The 27,202-nt window shown below is 35.9% G+C and overlaps 1 protein-coding gene across 7 annotated transcripts in view; it reads right to left on the reverse strand.

Moving 5' to 3' along the window:
- Positions 1–4,640: 4,640 nt before the first annotated feature.
- PIK3C2G (phosphatidylinositol-4-phosphate 3-kinase catalytic subunit type 2 gamma) overlaps positions 4,641–27,202 on the reverse strand; it is a 360,629-nt gene continuing 338,067 nt past the window's right edge. For all 7 annotated transcript variants that reach the window (XM_060166784.1, XM_060166785.1, XM_060166781.1 and 4 more), the window contains 2 exons: positions 13,425–13,550; positions 4,641–5,327 (listed from right to left, as the gene is read on the reverse strand). In XM_060166784.1, coding sequence (XP_060022767.1) covers positions 5,175–5,327; positions 13,425–13,550 — 279 coding nt within the window. In that variant the 3' untranslated portion in view covers positions 4,641–5,174. The remainder of the gene's footprint in view (positions 5,328–13,424; positions 13,551–27,202) is intronic.

A 27,202-nucleotide genomic window follows, 5' to 3' on the forward strand; every position in this document is an offset into this window, starting at 1 on the left:
GATTAGTGATGTTGAGCATCTTTTCATGTGTCTTTTGCCTATCTGTATGTCTTCTTGGGAAAAACGTCTTTAAAAAAGTTCTTCTGACCATTTTTTAAATGGGTTGTTTGTTTTTATGGTGTTGAGTTGTATGTGTTCTTTGTATATTTTGGATTTTAACCCCTTATCCGATACATCATTTGCAAATATCTTCTCCCATTCAGTAGGTGGCCTTTTTGTTCTGTTGATAGTTCCTTCACTGTGAAAACCTTTTTAATTTGATGTAGTCCCATTTGTTTACTTCTGCTTTTGTTTCCCTTGCCTCAGGAGACAGATTCAAAACAGTAAGCCTAAGACCAATGTCAAAGAGCATACTACCTATGTTTTCTTCTAGGATATTTATGGTTTTAGGTCTTATACTAAGTCTTTAATCCATTTTGAGTTTATCCTTGTACATGGTATGAGAAAGTAGTCCAGCTTGATTCTTTTGCATGTGGCTATCCAGTTTTCCCAACACCACTTATTGAAGAGGCTGTCTTTTCCCCATTGTATGTTCTTGCCTCCTTCATTGTAGATTAATTGCCCGTATAAGTGTGGGTTCATTTCAGGGCTCTCTATTCTGTTCCATTGATTGATGTGGGGTTTTTTTTTTGTTTGTTTTTTTGAGTCACTACTACCATACTATTTTGATTACTGTAGCTTTGTAGAGCACGATACCTCCAGCTTTGTTCTTTTTTCTCAAGATTATTTTGGCTACTCAAGGTCTTTTATGTTTCCAAACAAGTTCTAAAATTATTTATTCTACTTCTGTGAAAAATGCCATTGGTATTTTGATAGGAATTGCATTGAATCTGTAGATTGCTTTGGGTAATATGGTTATTTTAACAATATTAAATCTTCCAATCCATGAGCACAATATATTTTTCCATTTGTTTGTGTCATCTTCACTTTCTTTCATCAATATCATATTGTTTTCTGAGTACAGGTCTTTTACATCCTTGGTAAGATTTATTCCTTGGTATTTTATTATTTTGATGCAATTGTAAATGGGATTGTCTTCTTAATTTCTCTTTCTGATAGTTCATTGTTAGTGTATAGAAATGCAGCAGATCTCTATGTTAATTTTGTATCCTGCAACTTTAGAGAATCCATTGATGAGTTCTAATAGTTTTTTTTTTTTTTTCTAATAGTTTTTTGATGGTATCTTTAGGATTTTCAATATACAGCATCATCTTAACTGCAAACAGTCACAGTTTTACTTCTTTCTTTCCAATTTGGATTCCTTTTATTTCTTTGTCTTTTCTGATTAGTTGTGGCTAGGACTTCCAATATTATGTTGAATAAAATGGTGAGAATGGGCATCCTTGTCTTGTTCCTGATCTCAGAAAAAATGCTTTCAGCTTTTACTGTAATGTTGGCTGTGGGCTTGTCATATATGGTCTTTATTATGTTGAGGTATGTTTCCTCTATACCCACTTTGTTGAACGTTTTTTATCATAAATGGATGTTGAATTGTGTCAAAAGCTTTTTCCACACCTACTGAGATGATCATATGATTTTTATTCCTCAGTTTGTTAATGTGGTGTACCACATTGATTGAGTTCCACTACTCTGTCTTCCAGTTCATTGATTCGTGCCTCTGTATCATGTAATCTACTGTTGATTCCTCCTAGTGTATTTTTTGTTTCAATTATTGTATTCTTCAGTTCTGTTTAGTTTTTTACATTTTCTAACTCTTTGTTGAAATTCTTACTGTGTTCATCCATTCTTCACTTGAGTTGTTTATAATCATTACCTTGAACTCTTTATTGGGTTGATTGCTTATCTCTACTTCACTTGGCTCTTCTTCTAAGGTTTTATCTTGTTCCCTCATTTCAAAAATATTCCTCTGCCACCTCACTTTGTCTGACTCTCTGTTTTATTTCTACAGATTCGGTAAGTCAGATATATTTCCTGGTCTTGGAAAAGTGGCCTTAGGTAGGAGACATCCTATTGGGTCCAGAAGCACACTCCCCTCTATCACCAGAGCTATATACTCTAGGAGTGCCCCCTGTGAGGGCTGAGTGGGCCCTTCTGTTGTTGTGGGGCCGCCTGCTGTGAGAGTTTTTGTGGGCATGACTGGCCCCCAACCTGGCTGGTGCCAGCTCTGCCTAGTGCATGGCTGCCAGCTGCTGGTGGTGGGCCCACGTCCTGGTGCTAATAAGCTAGAGGAAGTACTCCAAAATGGCTCTTGCCAGCACCAGTGTCCTTGTGATAGTACAAACTCTCAAAGGCTGCCACCAGCATCTATGTCCCCAGGATGTGTTCCAGTTATAGCTTGCCTTTCCAGGAGGCTCTCCAAGATCAACTGGTAGGTCTGACCTGGGATCCTTTCAAATCACTGCTTCAGCTCTAGGTCTCAGGGCATGTGAGAGTTTGTGTGGGCCCTTTAAGAGCAAAGTCTCTTTCCTACAGCCCTCCAGTTCTCCTGAATACAAGTCCTGCTGGCCTTCAAAGTCAGATGTTTTGGGGGACTCATCTTCCCAGTGCAGGGCCCCTGGTCTGGGGAGCTTGATGTGGGGCTCAGACTCTTTGATCTTTGGAGGGAATGTCTACAACTGTGATTATCCTCCCACTTGTGGGTCACCTACCCATGGGTGTGGGTGTTGACTATACTGTGTGTCCATTCCTCCTATTCATCTCATTGTGATTCCTTCTTTATAGCTCTAGTTATAGATATTTTCTGCGAGTCTTCAGATTGTTCTCATTAATAGTTGCTCTGTATGTGGTTATAATTTTGGTGTGCCTGTGAGAGGAGTTGAGTTCAGAGTCTACCTACTCCACTATTTTGGCCACTCCTTGGGCTGAAGTTATAAAACTGGGAAACTGGGAATACTCAGCATACAGATGATATTTAAAGCCATCAAAATAGATGAGGTCACTAAGGAGTGAAAGCTGATGGAGAAGAGGACCAAGGAGTAAGTCCTGGACACTCCAACACTGGAGACTGTGGAAAAGGGGATCCTCCTTCACAGAAGACTGAGAAGGAGGGACTGATGTTATATAGAAGGAAAGCACAAAAGGGTGTTGTGTTCTGGAAGCCAAATGAAGAGTGTTGAGAAAGAGAGTTATTGATTGTGTCAAATACTGCTGACAGGTAAGCCCAGATCAGGGCTGGAAATTGACCTTTGGATTTAGCTATGTGGAGGTCAGAAGGGACCTTGACAAAAGCAGTTCTGTTGAAGTGTTTGGGACAAACACCTGCTTGGAATGGTCTGAGAGAAAATGAGAGGAGAGAAAATGAGAGGAGAGAAACTGGAGGCAGAGATTAGAGACAACAGTTTTGAAGAGTTTTGCTATAAAGAAAATCAGGCCAATTGGATGAGTATTTGGAAGGGAGATGGAGGTGCCAAGAAGTTTTTTATGATGGTTGTACCATCATGTAACCGTGTAACATCACGGTTGTATGCCGAAGTGAATTATCCAGTAGAGAATAAAGAAATGATGCTTTTGAATAGAGGAGAGTTTCAGTAATGTTTGTGAGTAGGTGAGAGGGGCTGGGATCAAATGTACAAGTTGAGAGATTGGTTTTGGGTAGAAGCTTGGTCATTTTTCCACGATAATAAGTAGGAAGGAGGAACATGGAATCTGCTGGGCAGGTAGATGTGCTAGTGGAATATGTAGAGGTTTTCTTTTGACTGATTCCAATTTCCAAGTAGGAAACAAAGTAATCAGCTGAGAGTGAGGATTACAGTAGAGGGTGATGAGGTTTCAGCAGAAAGAAGGGTGTGGAATCACTATCTGTTAGAAAAGGGAGAGTGAGTGGACCTGAAACATAGAACCATTGCCCAGAGCATTATGGCTTACTTGACTCACATGATCATGTGTTTGAAACGAGACTATATCAACCCATACCAGGCACTCAAATATTTTCAGTGAATAAGTGTACAGTCCTTTATATGTTTACATCATTATGCAGATGACCATATAAAAAGAGCTTCAATTACTTTTTTATCGACACACAGGAAAACACTGAGTAAAGCAAGGGTTTTAGTAATTTAATTGGAAGAAATTTTTAAAAAACAATTTGATTCTCTTAAAGAATGTGGCATAGTGCCTTGAGTTATACCTACTTTGCAGGTGGAAATCTGCAGGATTGTTTACTCTGGTCATGATGAATATGAAAGTAGGTTCAGAAGTAAGAAAACTTTTTGTTGTGCAGAGAATAGGTTTTGATCAGAGGGGAGAGTTGCAGAGTTTGAGATCTTTGAATTAGTGGATAATGAAGTTTAAAATGTGATAATGCCTCTGTTTGGGTGAAATCCAGTGATGATGAATTGATTGGTGCTGAAGAGGGTGAAAAACTACAAAGTTTCTTCCAAAAATTGGATTTAAGAATTTCAGGCATTTATGTTTGTTTCTTCTGACAGAAATTAATACAGCATTCTTCTAGAGCTTACTAATCCCCTCAGTAAATAAGATTATAAGTGGATATGTAGGTATATATATTTAATTCAAATTTAAAAAATTTGTTACATATATACTTAGGTGTTGAAGTAATTGATAAGATTTATTTATTTGCTTGTCTTTTTTTGGAAAATACATTTAAAGTATTGCTTTTAACTGTAGGCACATAAAACATGAACACGTTTGATTTAAAAGACCCATTAAATGTCCTTTTTTAATTTTATACATTGAATTTTACACAATCAATTGGAAAAAAGGTTCTAAGAAAACAATGAAACACAGGTAGAGAATAACTAACTATAAAAGACTGATTCTGATTTATTTTCTTTGTGTCCTTAGTACACCATCATGCTACCTTTTTTTTTTTTTTTAATTTATTTATTTTTGGCTGCGCTGGGTCTTTGTTGCTGCGAGAGGGCTTTCTCTAGTTGCTGCAAGCGGGGGCTACTCTTCATCGCGGTGTGTGGGTTTCTCATTGCGGTGGCTTCTCTTTGCGGAGCACAGGCTCCAGACACGCGGGCTTCAGTAACTGTGGCGCATGGGTTTAGTTGCTCCGTGGCATGTGGGATCTTCCCGGACCACGGATCAAACCCGTGTCCCCTGCATTGGCAGGTGGATTCTTAACCACTGCACCGCCAGGGAAGTCCCCACCATGCTATCTTTGATAACAAAAATGTCCTGATCTTGTGCTAGAGAGGCCCCAAAGTGAAAGAAATACGAGTAATGAATGCGTATGTTCATAGCAATGCTTAAATTATACTGTTTCCTAGTGGATACCATTTTTCTTCCTTGAGTGGGACACTACAGAGTTGGATATTAATTGCTCCTACAAAGGTGGTTTTGCTCTTTACAATAAGCATTAAGACATGTCCTTGGAGCTCTGTGACTTCATCATATACTACCTAAAAAGGGAGAGAATAAAAATCAGATACGCTTAAATGCATCTTTTAAAAAATACTGCTTTTAACAAAAATATTTGCACACTGATATCTTGTACCTTGGAATGGATACGTTAATGTTAGAATCTTTCATTTCTAACTCTAATTCTGAAGAGCTAAAGGTTCTGCTAATGTAAAGAAGTTTAACGACAATATTTCTCTAAGAAGCTTAGAATTTACTCTGATTGCATTAAAAATTGTCTATCCCAAATTTAATAAGACTGTAAATCATTCTCTAGGAATAAATTTAAATACCTGTCACCTTTCAACTGTCCTTGGATTTGTTGTGCAACATGGGACCTTGAACACTGTCTTTCTTTGTTGAAGGCTAATGAGGAAAGCAGACCAATCTCCATGATTTCCGTGTGTTAATTTAATGTAGTACAGTATTTCCTTCTACATGTGAAGCAGTCAGTCGCTCTATGGTTACTTTATTTAAAATTGTTTAATTTTTAGTTATGAAAATATATGCTCATTAAATAAAATATGGGGATGAAACAAAAAAAGAATAAAAAAGAAAGGAAAAATTTCTGTTTCTACCATTAGGAGATAATCATTTTGATGTGTTTTTTGTTTTCTATATATAATTACTTTTTAAGAATCTGAGCTGTAATTATGTTGTGTGTATAGTTTTGTGTTTTTCTCTTTTTCACTTACTAGGCATGTAACTATTTTTAAAAAAGAGAGGTGTTCAACTGTGTTTTATAACATCCAAGAAATAAGTCACAGGCATTACCACTGGGTGCCTGCAGTGGTAAAGAAGCTTTAAAAGTGTAGTACTATCAAGAAATTAGGTATACATCAAAGGAGGGGAGAGCTGTGTATAGATCCAACATGGTTGCCAAGGAAACTCCTTATAACACATTTGGAGGAGTTTCATATGATGATACAAACATGCTTGCTTTTTACAGCTAAACTACAAGATAGACAGAAGTGTTCTCTATGTATGCAAAACAGAATCAGAGGAAACAAATTGAGAGGAAAGGCCTTGGACTCGACTGCAAGGCCTGCTCAGTGTGTATGGATGCAATTTCTAGCCCATCGTACTGCATTTGCCTACCGTTTATGAACCCATCAATTTATCAATGAAATTCCATTCAATATCAATCTATCTGTTAGCTGCTCAGAACAATGATTTACTTATCAAGTAAATAATAATTCAATCAAGGGAATGAGATACAATATAATATGCTAATCCAGTCTACCCTGCTTCGTGTGACATCTCCTGGCTACCGACTCTTCCAGAATCCTGCTCCCATTCCAGACAGGAGATTACCTTTTAAATTTCTAGGAAAGCTTATTCAAATTATTCCATTTAATTTATTGAGTTCCTCTGGATAGTAAAGGATTTTAAGGGCTGCCTTAAAAATTTCAGAAGCCTACCAATGTAATTCATCTTTCATCGCAAAGGGATGCTCAGCGTGGACTCCGTGAACCACTCTTGTCTCCTGAACGCTTATCTTCCCAGGACTTCAGAGTAAGCTCCTTTCCTTTTCTCTACAGTGGTTATTTTGAACTGTCTAAATTATCCTCCATTTTCCTCCCCACAACACGTTCAGCAGATGAACTTATCTCCTATTTTACAGAGAAAGTAGACGAAAGGGCCCTTGAAGTGTTTGTTAGTGTGTGTGAAGAAAAATGGAATAATTCTAAGCATTAGGCCTTTGGAAAAGTCTGGTTTAAGAACTCTGTGAATCATATAAATTAGTGCTAAAGATGTAACTTTGTTAGAAACATATCAGTATCAGTGATTCATATTTATATAAATCTGTTGTCAACTCCAGTTCTTCCTCCATTTACAATGGGGTTACATCCTGATAAACCTATGGTAAATTGAAAATACTGTAGCCGAAAATGCATTTAATATACCTAACCCACCAAACATCATAGCTTAGCCTAACTACCTTAAACATGCTCCGAATGTCTCATGTAATTTATTGAATACTGTACTGAAAGTGAAAAACAGAATGGTTGTCTGGGTACCAAATGGTTGTAAGCATATTGGCTGTTTACTCTTGTGATTGCATGGCTGACTGGGAGCTGTGGCTCAGCATCAGGAAAGAGTATCCTGCCTGGGAAAAGAGCAAAATTCAAAACTTGAAGTATGGTTTCTACTGAATGTATATCTCTTTTGCACCATCGTAAAGTAAAAAAAGTTTCAGGTTGAGCCATCCTAAGTTGGGGGCCATCTGAATGTGTTTTCTCATTCGAATATGGTGATAATATTTACCTTCTGGCATTGTGAGAAAGAATAACTGAGATAATGAATATAAGCCTTATTACAAAGCCTGATACACAGTAAACACTAATGAATTACAGCTGAAAAAGGTCCATCAAATACACACAAAAAGAACAGCTGTTTCTTGGTATTTTGCCTTCCCTGACTGGAGATAACAGTTGTACACAATACTGAGTCTCCCAGGTATTTAACAAGCTGAAATTCTTTAATAAATGACAGGAATTAATTGCCTTCCTGGTTAAAATACAAACATTTGAACTCCTAAGTTTATACTGCTTTATGGATTTTTTTCCCCTGTGCTTCATTATGCAAAAGCTATTTTCCTGAAAGTGACCGAGGTTTTATAAACATGTAATCATTGTACATTATAGAAGATATATATATATCTGTTCTAATTGCTTAACTGCATCCATAATGTTGTTTAAAAAAAATAAGTGCCTTTTTCTTCCAATGCAATGAATAATTAGTGGGTAATGCTAGAGAAGTACACAGATGATTATATTCTTTGAGTCTTTTCACCAAATGATTTAATATGTATTCTGCCTTAACATAAACAGAACCAAAAATGCACAGCTCTTTTAATTTCACTTTATAATACTTTTTACCCATAGGCATGTGTCAAGTCTTCATTGCCTTCTGACAAACATTGAATTTGTAGGTCTGAAATTGTCACATCAAGTAGAAAAACACTGTTTAGGGTAATTTAATTAAGTAGGATAATATCTAAGAAAGGAATACAATGTAAACTATTATATATAGAATGGATAAACAATAAGGTCCTACTGTATAGTACAGGGGACTATATTCAATATCATGTGATAAACCATAATGGAAAAGAATATAAAAAAAAAGAATGTCTACATGTGTATAACTGAGTCACTGCTGTACAGCAGAGATTCGCAGAACATTGTAAACTGGCTATACTTCAATAGAAAAAAAGAAAGGAATACAGTGTACAAACATACATTGACTATAACAATATAATTCTGTTTTAAAATAGAATCTGTATTTCTAATGAATCATTAAAAAAACAATGGTTCGGGCTTCCCTGGTGGCGCGGCATGTGGGATCTTCCCAGACCGGGGCACGAACCTGTGTCCCCTGCAACGGCAGGTGGACTCTCAACCACTGCGCCACCAGGGGAGCCCTGAACTATTGTTTTCGAAACAATTTTAAATGTGTTCAGTGTATAAACACTGTGTGTCCAAGCTACAAGTATGTGCTGATGGAGAAAAGTATTGCATTGATTTCTAATCAATGGGCCATGAATGTGTGAGGACTCAGAATTATTGCAAGCCGTGAGACAATTTATGGACACAGCAAGCATCATAAAATAATCTCCACACATGTGCATTTACTACCGGTTTTTATAGTACATATAGCTTGAGATAAATAAAACACAAATTTATTTAAACTCCTGGATTGTTAGTGGCTTTTCATCATTATGTGTTTCCTTAGATACAAATGCTGAAGTACAGCATGCAGTCTGAGAAGTTTCTTGATATTGATGTAGGGGGGTCTTATGCCCAGAACGTATGGAAACTAGGGATATATAGTTGGGAGGTATATACCTCTAGCTGTTGACATCATGACAAATAATAAAATGTCAAAATATATTTCCTTACTAAAGTATCTATTATTTGAATATATATAAATGTTTGATAGTTTTACATTTTATACACGTACACATAAAGTGTCATTTATAAAACTATCCCAAATATTTAATCCCACAAATCTTTTTAGAAGTAGCTAAGTTTCAAAGATACTGAGAAAGCTAAGACATTTTCCTTGTCCTCAAGAAGTTTTCAATGCACTAGAAGAAAAAAGTCTGTGTAGGAATAAATAAGAGATGGTAAATGTGGCGTTAAGAGACAGGGAAGAGAGACTGGTTCACAGAGTCCATATTTGAGGTAAATCTCAAAGTTGGCAGAGAAGGGCAGGAGGGTGAACAGCTACATGAGCTCTATCACAGAGGTCATAGGGATTATTCAGGGAGTGACAAGCTGTCTGATGTGACTTGAGAATATGACTAAGTATGGGGCAGTGGAAGGGCATGAGCAAACAAACGTTCCTTATTTTTGTCAAAGGTGTAAAAGACATTTAACATAGGAAGAACTGCTTTTTCAATAAATGGTGCTGAAATAACTGGCATTCATAGGCAAAAAAAGTGAACCTCAACCTAAACCTCACACTTCCTTCAAAAATCAACTAAAAATGAATAATGGACTTAGATGTAAAATATAAAACTATAAAACATTTAGAAAAAATATAGGAGAAAATCTTTAGAACTTAGTGCTAGGTGAAGAGTTCTTAGACTTGCCACCAAATATGCAGTCTACAAAAGAAAAAAAAATTGATAAACTGGGTTTCATCAAAATTGAAAATTTTTACTCTACGAAAAACCGTGAGAAAAGGAGGAAAAGTCAGACTACAGACTGGGAGAAAATATTTGCAAACCACACATCTGACAAAGGACCGTTATCCATAGTATATAAAGAATCTCAAAAGCCAACAGTAAAAATGAGTAAAAATGCAAACTATCTAATTAGAAAATGAACAAAGGCATGAAGAGACATTTCATGAAAGAGGGTATGCAGATGGTAAATAAGCACATGAAAACAATTCAGCATCATTAGCTACTAGATAAATGCAAATTAAAACCACGATGAGCTATCACTCTATACCTTTCAAAAGAACTAAAATTAAATACAGTGATAACACTAAATGCTGGCAAAGATGTAGAGAAATTGGCACAAACATTGCTGGTGGGAGTGTAAAATGGTATAGAAAAGGAGTTTGACAGTCTCTTGAAAAACTAGGTACAGCATTATCATATACCCTAGTAATTACATCTTGAGCATTTGCTTAGAGAAATTACAACTTATGTTTACACAAAAACCTATATATCAATGTGCACAGCAGCTTTTTTTTTTTTTTTTTTTTTTTTTTTGCGGTACGTGGGCCTCTCACTGCTGTGGCCTCTCCCGTCGCGGAGCACAGGCTCCGGACACGCAGGCTCAGTGGCCATGGCTTACGGGCCCAGTCGCTCCACAGCATGTGGGATCTTCCCGGACCGGGGCACGAACCTGTGTCCCCTGCATCGGCAGGCAGACTCTCAACCACTGCGCCACCAGGGAAGCCAGCACAGCAGCTTTGTGTGCAATAGCCCCAAGCCAGAAATAACCCAGATGTCCTTTAATTGGTAAACAGTTAAAGAAACTGTCATATCTCCATGCCATGACTACTACTTAGCAGTGAAAATGAACAAACTATTGATACATGCAGCTACTTCGATGGATCTCTAGGGAACTATGGTAAGTGAAAATGTAACAAACTGTATGATTCCATTTACATAACATTTGAAATGACAAAGTTATAGAGATAGAGAATAGATTAATAGTTGCCAGGGTTTGGGGATGGGGCGTTAGAGGGAGAAGAGTGTCTGCAGCTATAACAGGGTAGCACCAGGAATCACCGTGAGGTAATGTTCTGTACCTTGACTGTGGGGATGATCACACAAACCTACACGTGTGATATAAATGCACAGAACTAAACATGCACACATATACATAAGAACACATGTAAAGCTGGAGAAATCGGAATAGGGACAGTGGATCGTATCAATGTCAATTTCCTGGTAGTGATATTGTCAGTAGTCAGGCAAAGTGTTACCATTGCAGGAAAGTGGTTGAAAGGTATCTGAATTCTCTATATATTATTTCTTCCAACTGCTTGTGAATCTACAATTACCTCAAAACAAAAAAATTTTTTGAAAAAGTATATAAGGATGATATTGCTCCAGAGACAGCTCAGGAAAATTACTGAGTCAAATTTGAAAGGCTGTGAATGCCACACTTGGGATTTTGGATATTATTCAGTAGGCAATAAGGAACATTTGAAAAAAGGTAGGAGAATAATATGAGTAGTTTTTGACACCTTAGATAGAAATTTGAATGATTTAATTGAAAAACACAAGATAGGAGGCTCTTACATTAGCCAAAGTTGCAAGGCCTTCAAAGAAGTAGCGATGGGACACAGAGGAGAAGATGGATTGAAGAGGCAGGTGGCTGCACAAGTAGAACTGACAAAACTTGGGGATTAACTGGACTTGGGAGTGAGGGAGAGGGTGACGTCATTAGAAAGTTTCTTCCGAGGAGATGGCAAACAGAGGAGGAAAGCCTGATTTAAAAGTGCGTAGGAGGCATCCTAAAGGGGCTCTTTAATAATCAGGTAGAAGTACAGGTTTAAAGCTTGGGAGAGAAGCCAGGGCTTGAGGAATAAATTCAGATGCAACCTACAAGTGATAAATGAAAATCTGTAGATACATAAGATACTTTTGAGTGTATATATCAAGAGATGAGGGTAGGTCATGGAACTCCAGCAAATAAATATTTTCAGAGGAAGAATGGCAATGAAGGAAAATGAGAGAGTGGTTAGAGAAGACAGAAGGGAATTAAGAAAAGGTAGAACTCAATGAATAAGTCCGAAAGAGAAAAACAAATACTGTATAATATTGCTTATATGTGGAATCTAGAAAAATGGTACAGATGAACTTATTTGCAACGCAGAAATAGAGACACTGATGTAGAGAACAAACATATGGACACCAAGGCGGGTAAGGACAGGTGGGTGAACTGGGAGGATGGGACTGACACGTATACACTACTATGTATAAAATAGATAACTAATGAGAACCTACTGTATAACACAGGGAACTCTACTCAGTGCTCTGTGGTGACCTAAATGGGAAGGAAATCCAAAAAATAGGGGATATATGTAATACCTATAGCTGATTCACTTTGCTGTACAGCAGAAACTAACACAACACTGTAAAGCAACTATACTCCAATAAAAATTATGTTGATTAAAAAAAGAGAAAAGGTAGAACTTAAGCAAAACGGAGGTGTAAAGAAAGAGGAAGCAGTTAACAGTGCTGCCGTCTAACTGTTCTGGAGAGGAGAGCCTGATGGCTCATTGGATTGAGCAATTAGGAGTCTTTTGATGCCATTTGAATAAAACAGCATCAGTCAAGGTCAGAATCCACATTGCAAAGGATTAAAGGGTGAGAAGGAAGTGATGAACTGAGAGCAGGAAATGTGTTAATTTTGCAAAAGTTTGGAGGTGATAGCGAGGGAAAGAAAATTTGGATGCTTTAGAAAGGCTGACTTGAAGAGTTTGTTTTGTTTTTTTAAGATTTCTGAGTTGAGGATCCAGTGGATGAGACAGCCTTAAGAAAAGGTGAGCAAATAATTAAGTGAGCAAGGTACAGAGGAGACGGGAAAGGATGGAATCAAGAGAATAAATGTAGGGTTTGCCTTAGAAAGAATTAGGGGATCAGATGTTCAAATCATATACTACAAATGAATTAGAGAGCTATATATAATATAAATTCAATATAATTTGTACTTCTTTATATTTTTCAGTTTTTCAAAAGAGATTTTATAAAGTTTATTGCTATACACAGGTTAGACTATGATAAAGTTACTAGGTAAGGAAAAGCAGGTAAAGAAAAACTTGTTAGAGAAAATAAGGTAGAGTCAGGGATAATGTTAGTAGGTGAAACAAATGCTGTAAAGTCTTGGGCTCTCGCTGGAGGCTAGCCACAATTTGAAACTTGGTTCATAAGCACTTTGAAAGCAGTATCTGTATTTTCCAGTTCCTATAGCATCAAGAACTGTGATCGGCAGACAGTGGCTATTTTGGGAAATGACTTCCCTTTATGGAATAATGCTGCCAATTACTGTAAATTTTCCATATTTGGTTAAACTGAAAAATGGTAAGAAAAATAGAAAACGACTGGACAAGAGTTGACTCATACTTACAATTTCATTGTAAGTGGGGTCGGTACATTTTGGAACAGATTTTGTTTTCCTCCTCCGAACTGCACTGGGATATGATAAAAGATAAAATTCAACATGTGCACTGGGCGTGGAGCCATCTGGGAGATGCTGCAAAGGAAAACGGTTGTAAATATTAATGTGCATCACTATTATAGAAAACAAGTACACAGCTACTAAATATCTAGACCAAAGGCAGGATCAAGATTTATTACAGTCACTGTTTATCAGAAAATAAGAGAACAGTCAAAAGAAATACATCATTGCTCAAAAATAATCCCAAAATACAGTTTAAAAGAGTAAAACTGTCCATCTTAAATTAAGTGTTGTGTCAGAGAACTACATTTAAAAGTCCATTAAATGTGATTGGCTCTAGCTTTTTATAGTAAAAACTAAATTTGCATTTTTTATTGGAGTATAATTGCTTTACAATGTTGTGTTAGTTTCTGCTGTACAATGAAGTGAGTCAGCTATATGTATATATATATATTCCCTCTCTCTTGGACCTCCCTCCCACCCATCTAGGTCATCACATAGCACTGAGCTAAGCTTCCTGTGCTTTATAGCATGTTCCCACTAGCTAAATTTGCATTTTTGACAGAAATGGTCAAGAGATGAATATAACCCACAGGCAGAGACAGAAACTGAGTGCCTCAGGAGACTGTACACCACTTGAAAATAAATAATTCAAGTTTAGCACATGAGATGTAGCATTTAATGACATGTAAATGCATATTATATAATATCACATTTTCAAACAGAAAAATATCAATTAGACCTACAAGTTTAATATACTTATAAGACTTTAGAGTTATAATAATTTTATTATCTAAATTATCCTAAAATATATTGGATAATCCTTTTACAGTTGTGTTCTGTGGGGCTCCCAAAGTTGCCTAAGTTGCTGCCTGATGGGTAGATCAATGATGCCAAATGAGTAGATCTCTGGACTCCCTCTCTCTAGTTTATCCTAACACCCCTGCTCCCCTATCATGGTTTCAGAATGTCTCTCTTCAACTTTTTCCTTATGGATATTTTTATTTCTTAATAAATTTGAAGAATGAGTACACTGTCTTAAAAATTTGGAAACCACTGTACTTCAGAGAAATGGGTTCTAGCTTTGTGACCAAATGGAGAACAAATTGTACTAAAAAACTATGCATATCTAGTTTGATAAAATGAGAAATGCTTGTGTAATTTATATTTAAGTGGATGATTTGAAAGTCACAATTGAGGAATTAAATGGTTCTCTTGGTGAATACATTCTAACTATTAAATCAGTAATTTCCAACAAATATTTTTATATTCTGAATCACAGCGCCATTCACATGTAAACATCCAGTGACACCCCCAATGTCGTTAGCTTTAATTTTATCTTTCTTTGGCATTCAGAAAAGCATATTGGAAAGTAAGAAAACATGACATATATTATTAGAGGACTTTTATTCCGTTCTAATTTACATGGTAAAAATTATGTCATTAGGAAAGTCTGGCTCTTTATTATTATTCGCAAATTAGATAAAATACATCTGGACACACCCACATGTCAAAACGCTAAGATTGTCAAACCTGCTGCTTTAGATGGTGCTCAAGGTATCCCTGTCCCACGTGAAACCCTCCCCCAGGAGGAGCTCTGAAATGTATCAATGGCACAATGGAATTTTCTGTGATACAGAAAAAAGCATTGCTATTAATATTTGAGAGTTGATTTGTGTGTGTGTGTGTATGTGTGTGAGAAAAATGAAGGGAGAAAAGTGTTTTTGCTCTGTGTAATTCTCTCTCTTTTCTACCATTGGGCACTGGGCTTGAGGATACCATACCTATAATCATTGTATGTTTCATCTTAGTGGTTAGAATCATGGTTCTGGAAAAGGACTTTTTGGTTGCAGTCTGGGCCTCCAAATTTCCAGCTATGTGGCTTTTGGTAGATAACTTTTCTGTGGATCAGTTTCCTAACCTGTTAAATGAGGATAAAGGTGATATCTGTCTCAAAGCATTCAAAAAATTAAATAAACCATGTAATGTGAGTATAGTGCCTGAAATAGACTAAGATTCAATAAATGCTTGTTACTATTTTTATTTTCTATAAATTGAACAAGAATACACTACATGCATTGACTGGACAAGATATGCCTAATGTACTATGACATTTATGAGCAGGGATTCTCAATCTTGGCACTAGTGGCATTTGGGGCCAAATGATTCTTTGTTGTAGGGGCTGTTCTGTGCATTGAGGATGTTTAACAGCATTACTGACCTCCACCTACCAGACTGCAATAGCACCATCCTCCCAGCTGTGACACCAGAAATGTCCCCAGCCATTGCTAATGTCCCCTGGGGAGCAAAACTGACCCCAGTTGAGAACCACTGATGACTCCCAAATAAGAATCTGTAATTCATCCTTAGGATCTCAGCCTAGTGACCTGTAGAGTGTTACAAGTACCTTATACTCTAACCAAAATCTATCTTCTATCTTTCCTCACCACTCCAAAACAGATTTTTTCAACTTGTTAAAATTGCATTAAATGATACAATTTCATTTCTCCAGTGTCTCCTTTGTCATTGATTTTCAAATCCAAGTATGTACCAAGATCAATATCCTCCCTTTTTGCCCTAGTTCATCTGTCACCACAGATCTTTATTTCCTAACTTATAATTGGATTTTAATTACTTTTTTATGCTCCAGTCTTCCCACTTCATTCCTTCATTCATCCTGTATATCACTGTTGCATTTAACCTTCCTGTAAAGCTGCTTTGATCCTGTCACTTTCCTTCTCAAAACACTCAAGCAGTCCACTGAGGAATAAACTCCCAATCACAGAAGGGAAAAAGTATTTTGTATACCAGCCTTCACCAAGCATTTAGCAATTAAAGGTTTGGGCTTCTGTTTCCAATTACTGTCTGACAAGATCCTTGAATATCCTGTTGTTTTCAGAATAATAGAACAATTTAAGTCAGGGATGCATTCGATCTGAGCAGCACACTTAGTCTGTCCTCCGCGGCTGTTAAGTGCAGACATGGATTTCTTTTTAAGAGAATCCTTTCTCCCCCTATAGCAGCTGTCTTATCAACACTTTTTCTTTTTCCTCTTCTTACTGGTACTGTATCCTGCTCCTTAAAGATCTCATCTAATTTATTAAAGAGATCACTAGGTGTCTTTTCATCAACACTTCTCATTTTACTGTTTGCCCTTATGTTTATGTGAATTAAATTTTATTTTAAAATGATTCAATAGCTCCTACTTGTCCATCTTACCCCAGAAATTTTACTCTGGTTGTGTTTTAGACCTTCACAAAGATTTAACACTTTGACTTGAAGAGTCATAAGGCTTGGGGTTACAGAGTTCTTAGTCTGAGGCTCCATCTTGAGTCTGAGGCTCAAACAATGAGAAGTTTCCTTGTGTCACCCAGAGGATGTTTTTATTCACGGTGGATTGAAGTCAGGCAGCACTACCACTTTTTTTAGAATTCTGGCTAATATTTTTACTGTGCTCAGATGATGTGAAGTCATCCAAATTTGACTTTTTTTCCTCAGACTAACTCAGAATTTTATATATTCTAGATTTCCTGTTAAAATGCTTATCATTTTCTATGTTTAAAAATGGTTTTATATATGTGTCAGCTTCCTTATGAGATAAGAAATTATTTAAAAGGAAAATCCATGTCTTGTTCCATACTTCCCCTCCCCCCATGTTTGCTTTGGGTTTTGCTCCATTGGTTACTGTACCCTACTACCTTAACCCCACCCTCATTTCTTTCTTCCTAAGCTTTCAGTATGTTTCTGAATCCCCAATTAAAAATTTTAAATCCTCACTTGAGATTGGGCTTTCCTTTACCTTATTCGTTTCTTTCTTTTCATAGCTATGTCTTCCTTACAGCATTCTTTTCTTTTATAGGAGTCCTGTCCCTAACACAGTACTTGGCATATAGTGAATACTCAATAAACAGTTATCAAATGACTAATTAAATGAGCTATATATTCATAGTGCCTAGTTCTTTGAAAGTACTTCATAAGTATTTGCTGAATCATTATTTATAATGCAATATAAAAACCAGAAGTCTTCCTAACTTCCTAAGATTTAAGTAATTTATCTTACCTATTGCAATGTTTCTTATTGTAACCAAACAATAAAAAGCCCACTGCAGGGTAAAAAAGATGTATCTTGGGGTCTATTTCCAAGGTCTGTCCTAGGTGTTTTCCCTGAACTCTAAGCTGTTCGAAGGCATCTTTCTGCTAGAGCTGATCTTCTCAAGCACATCACTGCATCAGGAATATATGTGTTACGTTCTGTTTGTTACATCCAATATCTTAATGCTCCACTTCGAAAACTTTGACTTTATCTCACCTCTCAGATCATGTTACACAATTAGATGCTTACTACATTTTCTTACTCCTTTTTTCTCCAACTGGAGCTAGACTGAATTTGTAACATAATTACTTGTACTCCTTCTTGGAACGAATCCTTGGTCACCATTTCTTCCACCTGGAGACTTGATCTGTAATTGCTGTCCTCTTCCTGAGACCATGTTTATTTACTCTTCTGTGGTAGTCCTCTCCACCTCTCCAGACTTCTCCCACTAACTCATTAAAAATCTCCTTAACAATAAGCACAGTGGGTTATTTAAATCTCCTTCTAGGAGCTAATGATGACCTGACAATTTCTTGGGGGCTTAATATATGGTGAAGTGTGAACTAAAGTCATATTTTTGTGCTACATTCCTATGCCCTCTCTCAACCTCCTATAAGTTTTCCCCTCCATGTCGTGCTTTGTGGAGTACATGGAAGAAACAGAAAGAGGTACATTCAATTTAACTGGATGAGTGCCTGATGGGGACCTTTGTGTGGAGGCAGGGAGCTGGACCCACATTAGCACCAAGCACTCCCTGCAGAGGAAATAAATATGTCTCATACACGTTTACTACTATACTATTTTTTTTCACATATCAGTAGGTGCTTTTGTTAATACAATTTTATAATTTAAAAACACTACTGCATTTATAGTTTTAAAAATTATTTTGTATTTCTTAAATTTATCAGATAGCAAAATGACTTTAATGACATCTGAGAAATCAAATTTTTTTTCATTTGTTTGTTTGTTTAAAGAGGTCCCTCTAGTTGAAAAGCCTTAGGATATTCTTAGCATTCACTGGTGGAAGAGACTTCTTTCTTAACTGAAGAATGAAATATAGGGGATTCTTAGCTAGGTTATTATTTTAGGTTCTAAACATTATGTATATTAGTAAATCTTTATTCACAATGGTGACTTCTAAATAATATTGTTAATAATTAAATATACCAATTTTCTGCCTTCATTTCTTGCCTCACATTGCACACAGCATTTCAGATGGTTTTCAATGTTACTTTTTTTTTATATCAATGAATGAAAGTATCTTGAAAATATGGTTAATTTATCAAAATTGAGGGAAAAAAAAGTAAGCAGTTGTTTGTAAAGTAAATAAAACCATCTCACATTGTAGGCTATGCCAGCAACTCTTTGGTATTTTCATATGAGTATATGAGAAATATATTTATTTTTCATACATAGTAATAATAGCTACCACCTACTGAATATTTAACTTATTTAAAGCACTCTCTTAAAATAATCCTTGAGCCAGTATTGTCTTTATTTTATTTAAGAGGTTTTTCTATAAAGCCTATGCTCTTAACCACTACCCTATGCAGACTCTCTACAAAGAATGCAAAGGCAACTGTCAGATTCAAATTAAGAGCACTTCTAGATCAAATTTTATCAGGAACGTGATGAAGGTACATGGTTTAAAAATATCAGACACTTTGGAAATGTCTGTAGATTAATTCAAAGTTTAATTGTATTTAATAGGTTATTATCTTTTTGATGAATAATTTATGAGAATTTTCCATCAAGTTTTTTTTAACTTAAATGTTTCCAATCATAGGATAATATAGGCTTTGGAAGAACTCAACCGACAATGATTAAAATATGATGGGACTATCAAAACCTGAGGTCTATGCCAGAAACAAAACAACATAATAAAAAAGCATTTTCCTCATCTATGTGCCTGCCAAATTTCAGTTCTGAAACTGAGGCTAGCCATCGTGAAGAGGGTCTTTTTATAAAATGACAATGTACAACAAAAGTACAGAAGTACAATAAAAGTGCTTCTGATATGTGGTTTGCTGTATGCTTCAGTTAAAGAAATGGTGGAATGGTCTTTCCAATCTTTCTGTGTGTTAATTCGTATAGAATGAGACGATTTAAGGTATTCATGAATTCAATTAGGATGGTCTTCTGCTTCATTTCACACCAATTTAAGCCTTTAATAGGACTTTTATCATCAATAGGTGATTTCCAATAATTAAAAAAAAAATCAACTCAAAAATCAAACTGCCATGTGTCTAGCACTTTGGATGGTCTGGGAGAGGACACAGAAAAGTGATAAAAATAGTTTCTGCTTTCAAAGAAATAAACTCTTTGGCATCATCATCTGGTGTTTTATATATATATATATATATATATATATTTAAATTTTAATCCTCAACTTGATGTAGTTAACAACCAGACAGAAGTCACAGTCTAGTAGATAGAATTCCTTTTCTGACTCAATACATACGGACTGAATTGCTTCTAAAAGTCCAGAATTCTAATTATGGCTCCAGAATTTACCACTGAAGTGTTTTGTTTGAAAAGTTTTTCCATTTCTTAATAACATGTAACAAGTAAGGCATTAAACCTCATTTATTTTTCACAATCTACTCAATAGCAAATACTGAAGAACTGTTTGTAAGTTAACTGGTAATTAAATTTTTTTTCTTTTTTCTTTTTTTTTTTTACAATTGCACTGAACCACTCTAAATGATTGCAAATTTCCTAACCCTTAGTCTCTATCCACAAGTGCTGAGAAATCTGTACAGATAAAGAGACAGAATATGTTTTGTTAGAGATGGCTGAGGAATTGTGAAGTACAGATGAAATACTGGAAGATTAGCTTTATGATATTAAATTTGATAGTATGGGAAAAAGATGGATTACAAAAAGCAGAAACTAGTAATTTAGAGGTAAAATACGAGTTTTTTACCCATATACCTCAGATATTTGTCTTGATCCTGTCCAACTAAACAGTTTTATCATGATTTAAATAAAGATATAGATATATGATGTAGAGGTGTTAATAATCTGAGTATTATGGCGAATATGCTGGAACAGATCATCAGGACTGAGTTATGAGGGGCTGGAAGGATGAACTATATCTAACAAAGTTGATAACAATAGACTGAATGTCAGGTTCTTCTTTTGGGAAACTCACTCTGCAAATCCAGGGTATGAAATTCTTGTTGCTTTCCTTCACTGGAATATGTATTTTTCTTTTGTTGCTGAAGGGCATATTCCCTGGCTATAGAATTCTAAGTTGACAATTCTTTTCTTTCAACACTTTAATGATGTTCCACTGTCTCTCGCTTCAACTTTTCTTGCCTACATTGTTTCATTGTTCTCCTATATGCCAAGTGTTTTTCTCTAGCTGTTTCACTAGTTTTTCTTTGTCCTTGGTTTTTAGCAGTTTGAGAACAATATATAAATGCATGCTTTTCTTTGAGTTTTTCCTTTTGGTACTCACTAAGGTACTTAAATTTATAAATTTATGTCCTTCACTAAACTTTGGAAGTTTTTGGCCATTATTTCTTCAAATATTTTTCTGCCCCAATCTCTTTCTTCTGTCCTGGGAGTCCAGAAAAAAAAATGTGACCTACTGTTAGATCTTTGGGTATTTTCCCACAGACCCCTAAAATTCTATTCTTTTTTTCCAATCTTTTTTCTCCATGTTCTTTAAACTGGATCATTTCCCTTGATCTATCTTCCAGTTCACCAACCCTTCCTCCCATCATCTCCATTCTTTTCCTGAGTCCCTCAAGATTTTAAATATTAGATATTTTATATTTCAGTCCTTAAAAGTACATTAGTACTTTTAAAATGAAGTTTATAATTAACTTTAATATAATTAATAGAACATTAAAATAACATAATATAACATTATATTAGTTTCAGGTGTACAACATAATGATTTGACTATGAAGTCTAGTTTACATCCATCACCACACAGAGTTCCAAATTGTTTTTCTTATGGCGAGTACTTTTAAGATCTACTCTCACCAACTTTCAAATACACAACACAGTATTGTTAACTATAGTCAGCCTGCTGTACACTATATCCTCGTGACTTATGTATTTTACAACTGATAGATTATACTTTTTGACCACCTTTACCCATTTCACCCCTCCCCCGACCTCTGGCCATCACCAATCTGTTCTCTGTATCTATGAGCTTGGTTTCATTTTGTCTAGATTCCACATACAAGTGAAATCTAGTGGTATTTATCTTTCTCTGCCTGACTTATTTCACTAAGCATAATGCCCTTAAGGTCCATACATCCATGATGTCACTAATGACAAGATTTTCTTCTTTTTATGGATGAATAATATTCCATTGTGGGTCTATACAACATTTTCTTTATTCATTCATCTTTTGATGGACACTTAGGTTGCTTCCACACCTTGGCTATAGTAAATAATGCTGCAATAAACATGAAGGTACACATACCACTTTGAATTAGTATTTTCATTTTCTTTGAATAAATACTCAGAAGTAGAATTGCTGGATCATATGGTAGCTCTATTTTTAATTTCTTGAGGAACCTCCATACTATTTTCTATAATGGCAACACCAATTTACATTTCCACCAATAGAGTACAAGTGTTCCCTTTTCTCCACATCCTTGCCACCCTTGTTATTTCTTGTCTTTTTGATAATAGCCATTCTATATGTGAAGTGATATCTCACTGTGGTTTTGATTAGCATTTTCCTGATGATTAGTGATGTGGAACACCTTTTCATGTACTTGTTGGCCATCTGGATGTTTTCTTTGGAAAAATGTCTTTTCAGATCATCTGTTCGTTTTTAATTGGCTTGTTTGGCTTCTTTGCTGTGTTGTATGACGTCTTTGTATATTTTGGATATTAGTCCTTTACTAGATATATGATTTGTTAATACTTTCTCCCATTCAGTAAGCTTTTTCATTTTGTTGATGGTTTTCTTTGTTGTGCAGAAGCTTTGTAGATTGATATAGTCCCAGTTGTTTATTTTTGCTTTTGTTGCATTTTTTTTTTTTTTTTTTTTTTCGGTAAGTGGGCCTCTCACTGTTGTGGCCTGTCCCGTTGCGGAGCACAGGCTCCGGACGCGCAGGCTGAGCAGCCATGGCTCACGGGCCCAGCCGCTCCGTGGCATGTGGGATCTTCCCGGACCGAGGCACGAACCCGTGTCCCCTGCATCGGCAGGCGGACTCTCAACCACTGCGCCACCAGGGAAGCCCCTGTTGCCTTTATTTTTGGTGTCAAATCCAAAAATCATTACTAAGCTCAATGTCAGGGATCCTTTTTCCTATGTTTCTTCTAGGAGTTTTATGGTTTCAAGTCTTATATCCAAGTCCTTAATCCATTTTGACTTAATATTTGTGTATGGTATAAGATAGTGGTCCAGTTCCTTTTTTTAGCATGTGACTGTCCGGTTTCTCCAGCACCATTTATTGAAGAGACTGGTTTTCCCCATTGTATATTTTTGGCTCATTTGCCATAAATTTGTTCTTTCTCAAGATTGCTTTGGCTATTTGTCCTCTTTTGTGGTTCCATACAAATTTTAGGATCGTATGTTCTGTTTCTCTGGAAATGCCATTGGAATATTGATACGGACTGATTCAATATTGATTGAATCTGCAGATTGCTTTGGGTAGTATGGACATTTAAACAATGTTAATTCTTCCAATCCATGAGTAGGGAATATCTTTGCATTTACTTTTGTTTGTTCAATTTATGTTGGTGTCTTATGGCTTTCTGTGTACAGGTCTTTCACCTCCTTGGTTAAATTTATTCCTAGGTATTTAATTCTTCTAAATGCAGTTATAAGTCGAATTGTTTTCTTAATTTCTCTTTCAGATTGTTCACTATTAGTGTATAGAAATGCAAGTGATTTTTATATATAGGTATTCTCTATTTTTTTGGAAGTTTGCTTTAGGCCACTTTGCTTTTAAGAAAGACTTACATTAACACCTGTTTTTGCTAATTGAACAAAATCCGAAGAGGATTTTCACTTTTACAAGTAAAGGTGAAAAGCAAAAACAGTGTTCAGTGTTTTTTGGGGGGCAGCAAGCTGTTATAGAGGTAGCATGAACACTGAGCAGTGAGAGTGGCACTGCTAAGCTCTTTTCCCAAGAGCTACACTCAGCATCTCAGCATCAAGTCGCCATAGCTTTGACCTGTGTCTATTAGCATGTGTGCTTTATCTCGATTTATTCTGTGAATTTGTTAGCAAGATGTGGCCTAAGATAATTGCTTCTTCATTTTTGCCATTTTGGTTTACTAAAGATTTTGTAGGAATGCTCTATTTTTGGATATCAAGGGAAACATATTGATTTTGTATCTTGCAATTTTACTGAATTCATTTATTAATTCTAATAGTTTTTTGTGAAGTCTTTAGGATTTTCTATACGTAATATCATGTTACCTATAAATAGGGACAGTTTTACACCTTCCTTTCCAATTTGGACGCCTTTAATATCTTTTTCTTGCCTAATTGAATAAATGTGGTGAGAGTGGGTATCCTTGTCTTGTTCCTGATCTTTGAGGAAAAGCTTTCAATTTTTGCCATTGAGTTGGATGTTAGCTGTGAGCTTGTCATACATGTCCTTTATTATGTTGAGGTACACTCCCTCTATATCCTCCCTGTTGAGAGTTTTATCATGAATGGATGTTGAGTTTTGTCAAATGTCTTTTCTGCATCTTTTGGGGGGCTCATATGACCTTTAGCTTTCATTTTGTTAATGTGATATATCACATTGATTGTTTTCTGGATGTTGAACCCTTCGTTCACCTCTGGAATAAATCCCAGTTGATTCAGGTGTATGACTTTTTTAACGTATTGTTGAGTTCAGTTTACTAATATTTTGTTGAGGATTGCTGCATTTATGTTCATGAGGGATACTGACTTGTAATTTTCTTTTCTTGTGGTGTTCTTGTCTAGTTTTGGTATCAAGGTAATGCTGGCCTCATGAAATGAGTTCAGAAGTGTTGTCACCTCTTCCATTTTTTGTAAGAGTTTGAGAAGGATTGATAGTAATTGGTGCTAATGTTTGGTAAAATTCACCTGTGAAACTTTCTAGTCCTGGTTTTTTCTTTGTTGGGAGGTTTTTAATTACTTATGCGATCTCCTTACTTGTTAGTGGTCTGTTAAGATATTCTGTTTCTTCATGATTCAGTCTTGGTAGGTTGTATATTTCTAGAAATTTATTCATTTCCTCTACGTTGTTCAATTTGTTGGTGTATAATTTTCATAATTTCTGATTATGCATTTCTTTGGTATCACTTTAATCTCTCTCTTCTTTCATTTCTGATTTTATTTGAGTCTCTCTCTTTTTTTTAGTCTAGGCAAATGTTTGTCAGTTTTATTTATCTTTTCAAAAAACCAGCTCTTAGTTTCATTGATCGTTTCTATTATTTTCTCCTCTTTATTTATCTCTGCTTTGATCTTTGTTATTTCTTCCTTTCTGCTAACTTTGGGTTTAGTTTGTTCTTCTTTTTCTAGTTTGTTGAGATGTAGAGTTAGGTTCATTTGAGATCTTCTTTTTTAAAAATATTTTATACCCATGTGGCTGGAAGAGATTGTTGGTATGAATTGTCTTCTTAAATTTGCTGAGTTTTTTTTTGTGTGTGTGAAATATAATATGTTCTATCCTGGATTATGTTCTGTGTTTGCTTGAAAAGAATGTGTATTCTGCTGCTGTTGGGTGGAATATTCTGTATATATATGTCTGTTAGGTATATTTGACCTAAAGTATGGTTTAAACCCAAGATTTTCATATTGATTTTCTTTCTGGATGATCTATGCATTGTTGTAAGTGGGGTATTGAAGTCCATACTGTTATTATATTGTTGTCTATTTCTCCCTTCAGATGTTAGTATTTGCTTAATATATTTTGGTGCCCCGATGTTGGGTGTGTATATATTTATGTTTCTTATACCTTCTTGATCCCTTTATCATTATATAATGAATTTGTCTCTTGTTACCATTTTTTGGCTTAAAGTCTATTTTGTCTGATAAAACTACCTCACTCTCTTTTGGTTTCCAATTACATGGAATATCTTCTTTCATCACTTTACTTTGAGCTTATGTGTGTCCTTAAAGCTGAAAGTGTCCTATAGGTGGCATATAGTTGGATCATGGTTCGTTTTTCTTTTTTACCAACCAGCCATTCTATGTCTTTTGATTGGATAATTCAGTCAGTTTGCATGAAGAGTAATTACTGATAGGTAAGGACTTACCCATGTCATCTTACTGTTTTCTTGCTGTTCTCTTGTTCCCTTTTTCCTCTCTTCCTCTCTTGCAGTCTTCTTTTGTAAACTGATGATTTTCTGTAGTGGTATGCTTTGATTCCCTTATCTTTATCCTTTGTGAATCTACTGTAGGTTTTTGCTTTGTGGTTACCATGAGGCTTACAAAAAATATCTTATAGATATAATAATCTATTTATGCTGATAGCTTTACTTCAATCATATACAAAAACTCTACCCCTTTATTCCCCCCATTTTATGTTATTAAAGTCACAATTTACCTCTTTTTATGTTGTTTGTTCATTAACAGGTTATTGTAGCTATACTTATTTTTAGTACTCTTGTCCTTTAACCTTTATACTAGAATTAAGTGGTTAACACTCTACCATATTATAGTATTAGAGTAATGTAATTTTGACTATATACTTTACCAGGGTTTATACATTTTCATATATACTTGTTACCAATTAGTATCTTTTCATTTCAGCTTGAAGAACTCCTTTCAGCATTTCTCGTAAGGCAGGTCTAGTGGTGGCAAATTTCTTCAACTTTTGTTTGTCTGGAAAAGTCTTTATCCCTACTTCATTTCTGAAAGTTGGGCTTGCCAGGTAAAGTATTCTTGATTGGCATTTATTTTAGTTCAGTACTTTGAAAATATCATCTCACTCTCTCCTGGTCTATAAGGTTTTTGCTGAGAAATCTGCTAATAACTCTACGGGGGCTCCCTTGTAAGTTACAAGCGTTTTATCCTCTTGTTGCCTTCAAGATTCTCTCTTTATCTTTGAATTTTGACAGTTTTATTTTCATGTGCTCTGGAGAGGATCTCTTTAAAGTTGAGTTTGGTGACCTATGAGCTTCAGGAACACGAATATCCAAATCTTCCCTCAGATTTGGGAAGTTATCAGCCATTATTTCTTTAAATATACTTTCTGCTCCCTTTTTCCTCTCTTTTCCTGGAACTTCAATATATCACATAGGCTTTCTTCACTCTCCTTTTTTTTTTCCCTTTGTTCTCCCCTGACAGGATAATTTCAAAGTTCCTGTCTCCTGTCTCACAGATGCCTTTTCTGCTTGATCCATTCTCCTGGTGATGTTCTCTGTTGTATTTTTCATTTCATTCATCATATTCTTTAGCTGTAAAATTTCTGTTTGGTTTCTTTCATAAAAAAATTTCTGTTGGGCTTCCCTGATGGCACAGTGGTTGAGAGTCCGCCTGCCGATGCAGGGGACGCGGGTTCGTGCCCCCGTCTGGGGGGATCCCACATGCTGAGGAGCGGCTGGGCCCGTGAGCCATGGCCATTGAGCCTGCGTATCCGGAGCCTGTGCTCTGCAACGGGAGAGGCCACAACAGTGAGAGGCCCACATACTGGAAAAAAAAAAAAAAATTCTATCTCCTTGTTAAATTTCTCAT

This window comes from Lagenorhynchus albirostris, chromosome 11 (genome assembly GCF_949774975.1).
Source record: "Lagenorhynchus albirostris chromosome 11, mLagAlb1.1, whole genome shotgun sequence".
Classification (NCBI taxonomy): domain Eukaryota; kingdom Metazoa; phylum Chordata; class Mammalia; order Artiodactyla; family Delphinidae; genus Lagenorhynchus; species Lagenorhynchus albirostris.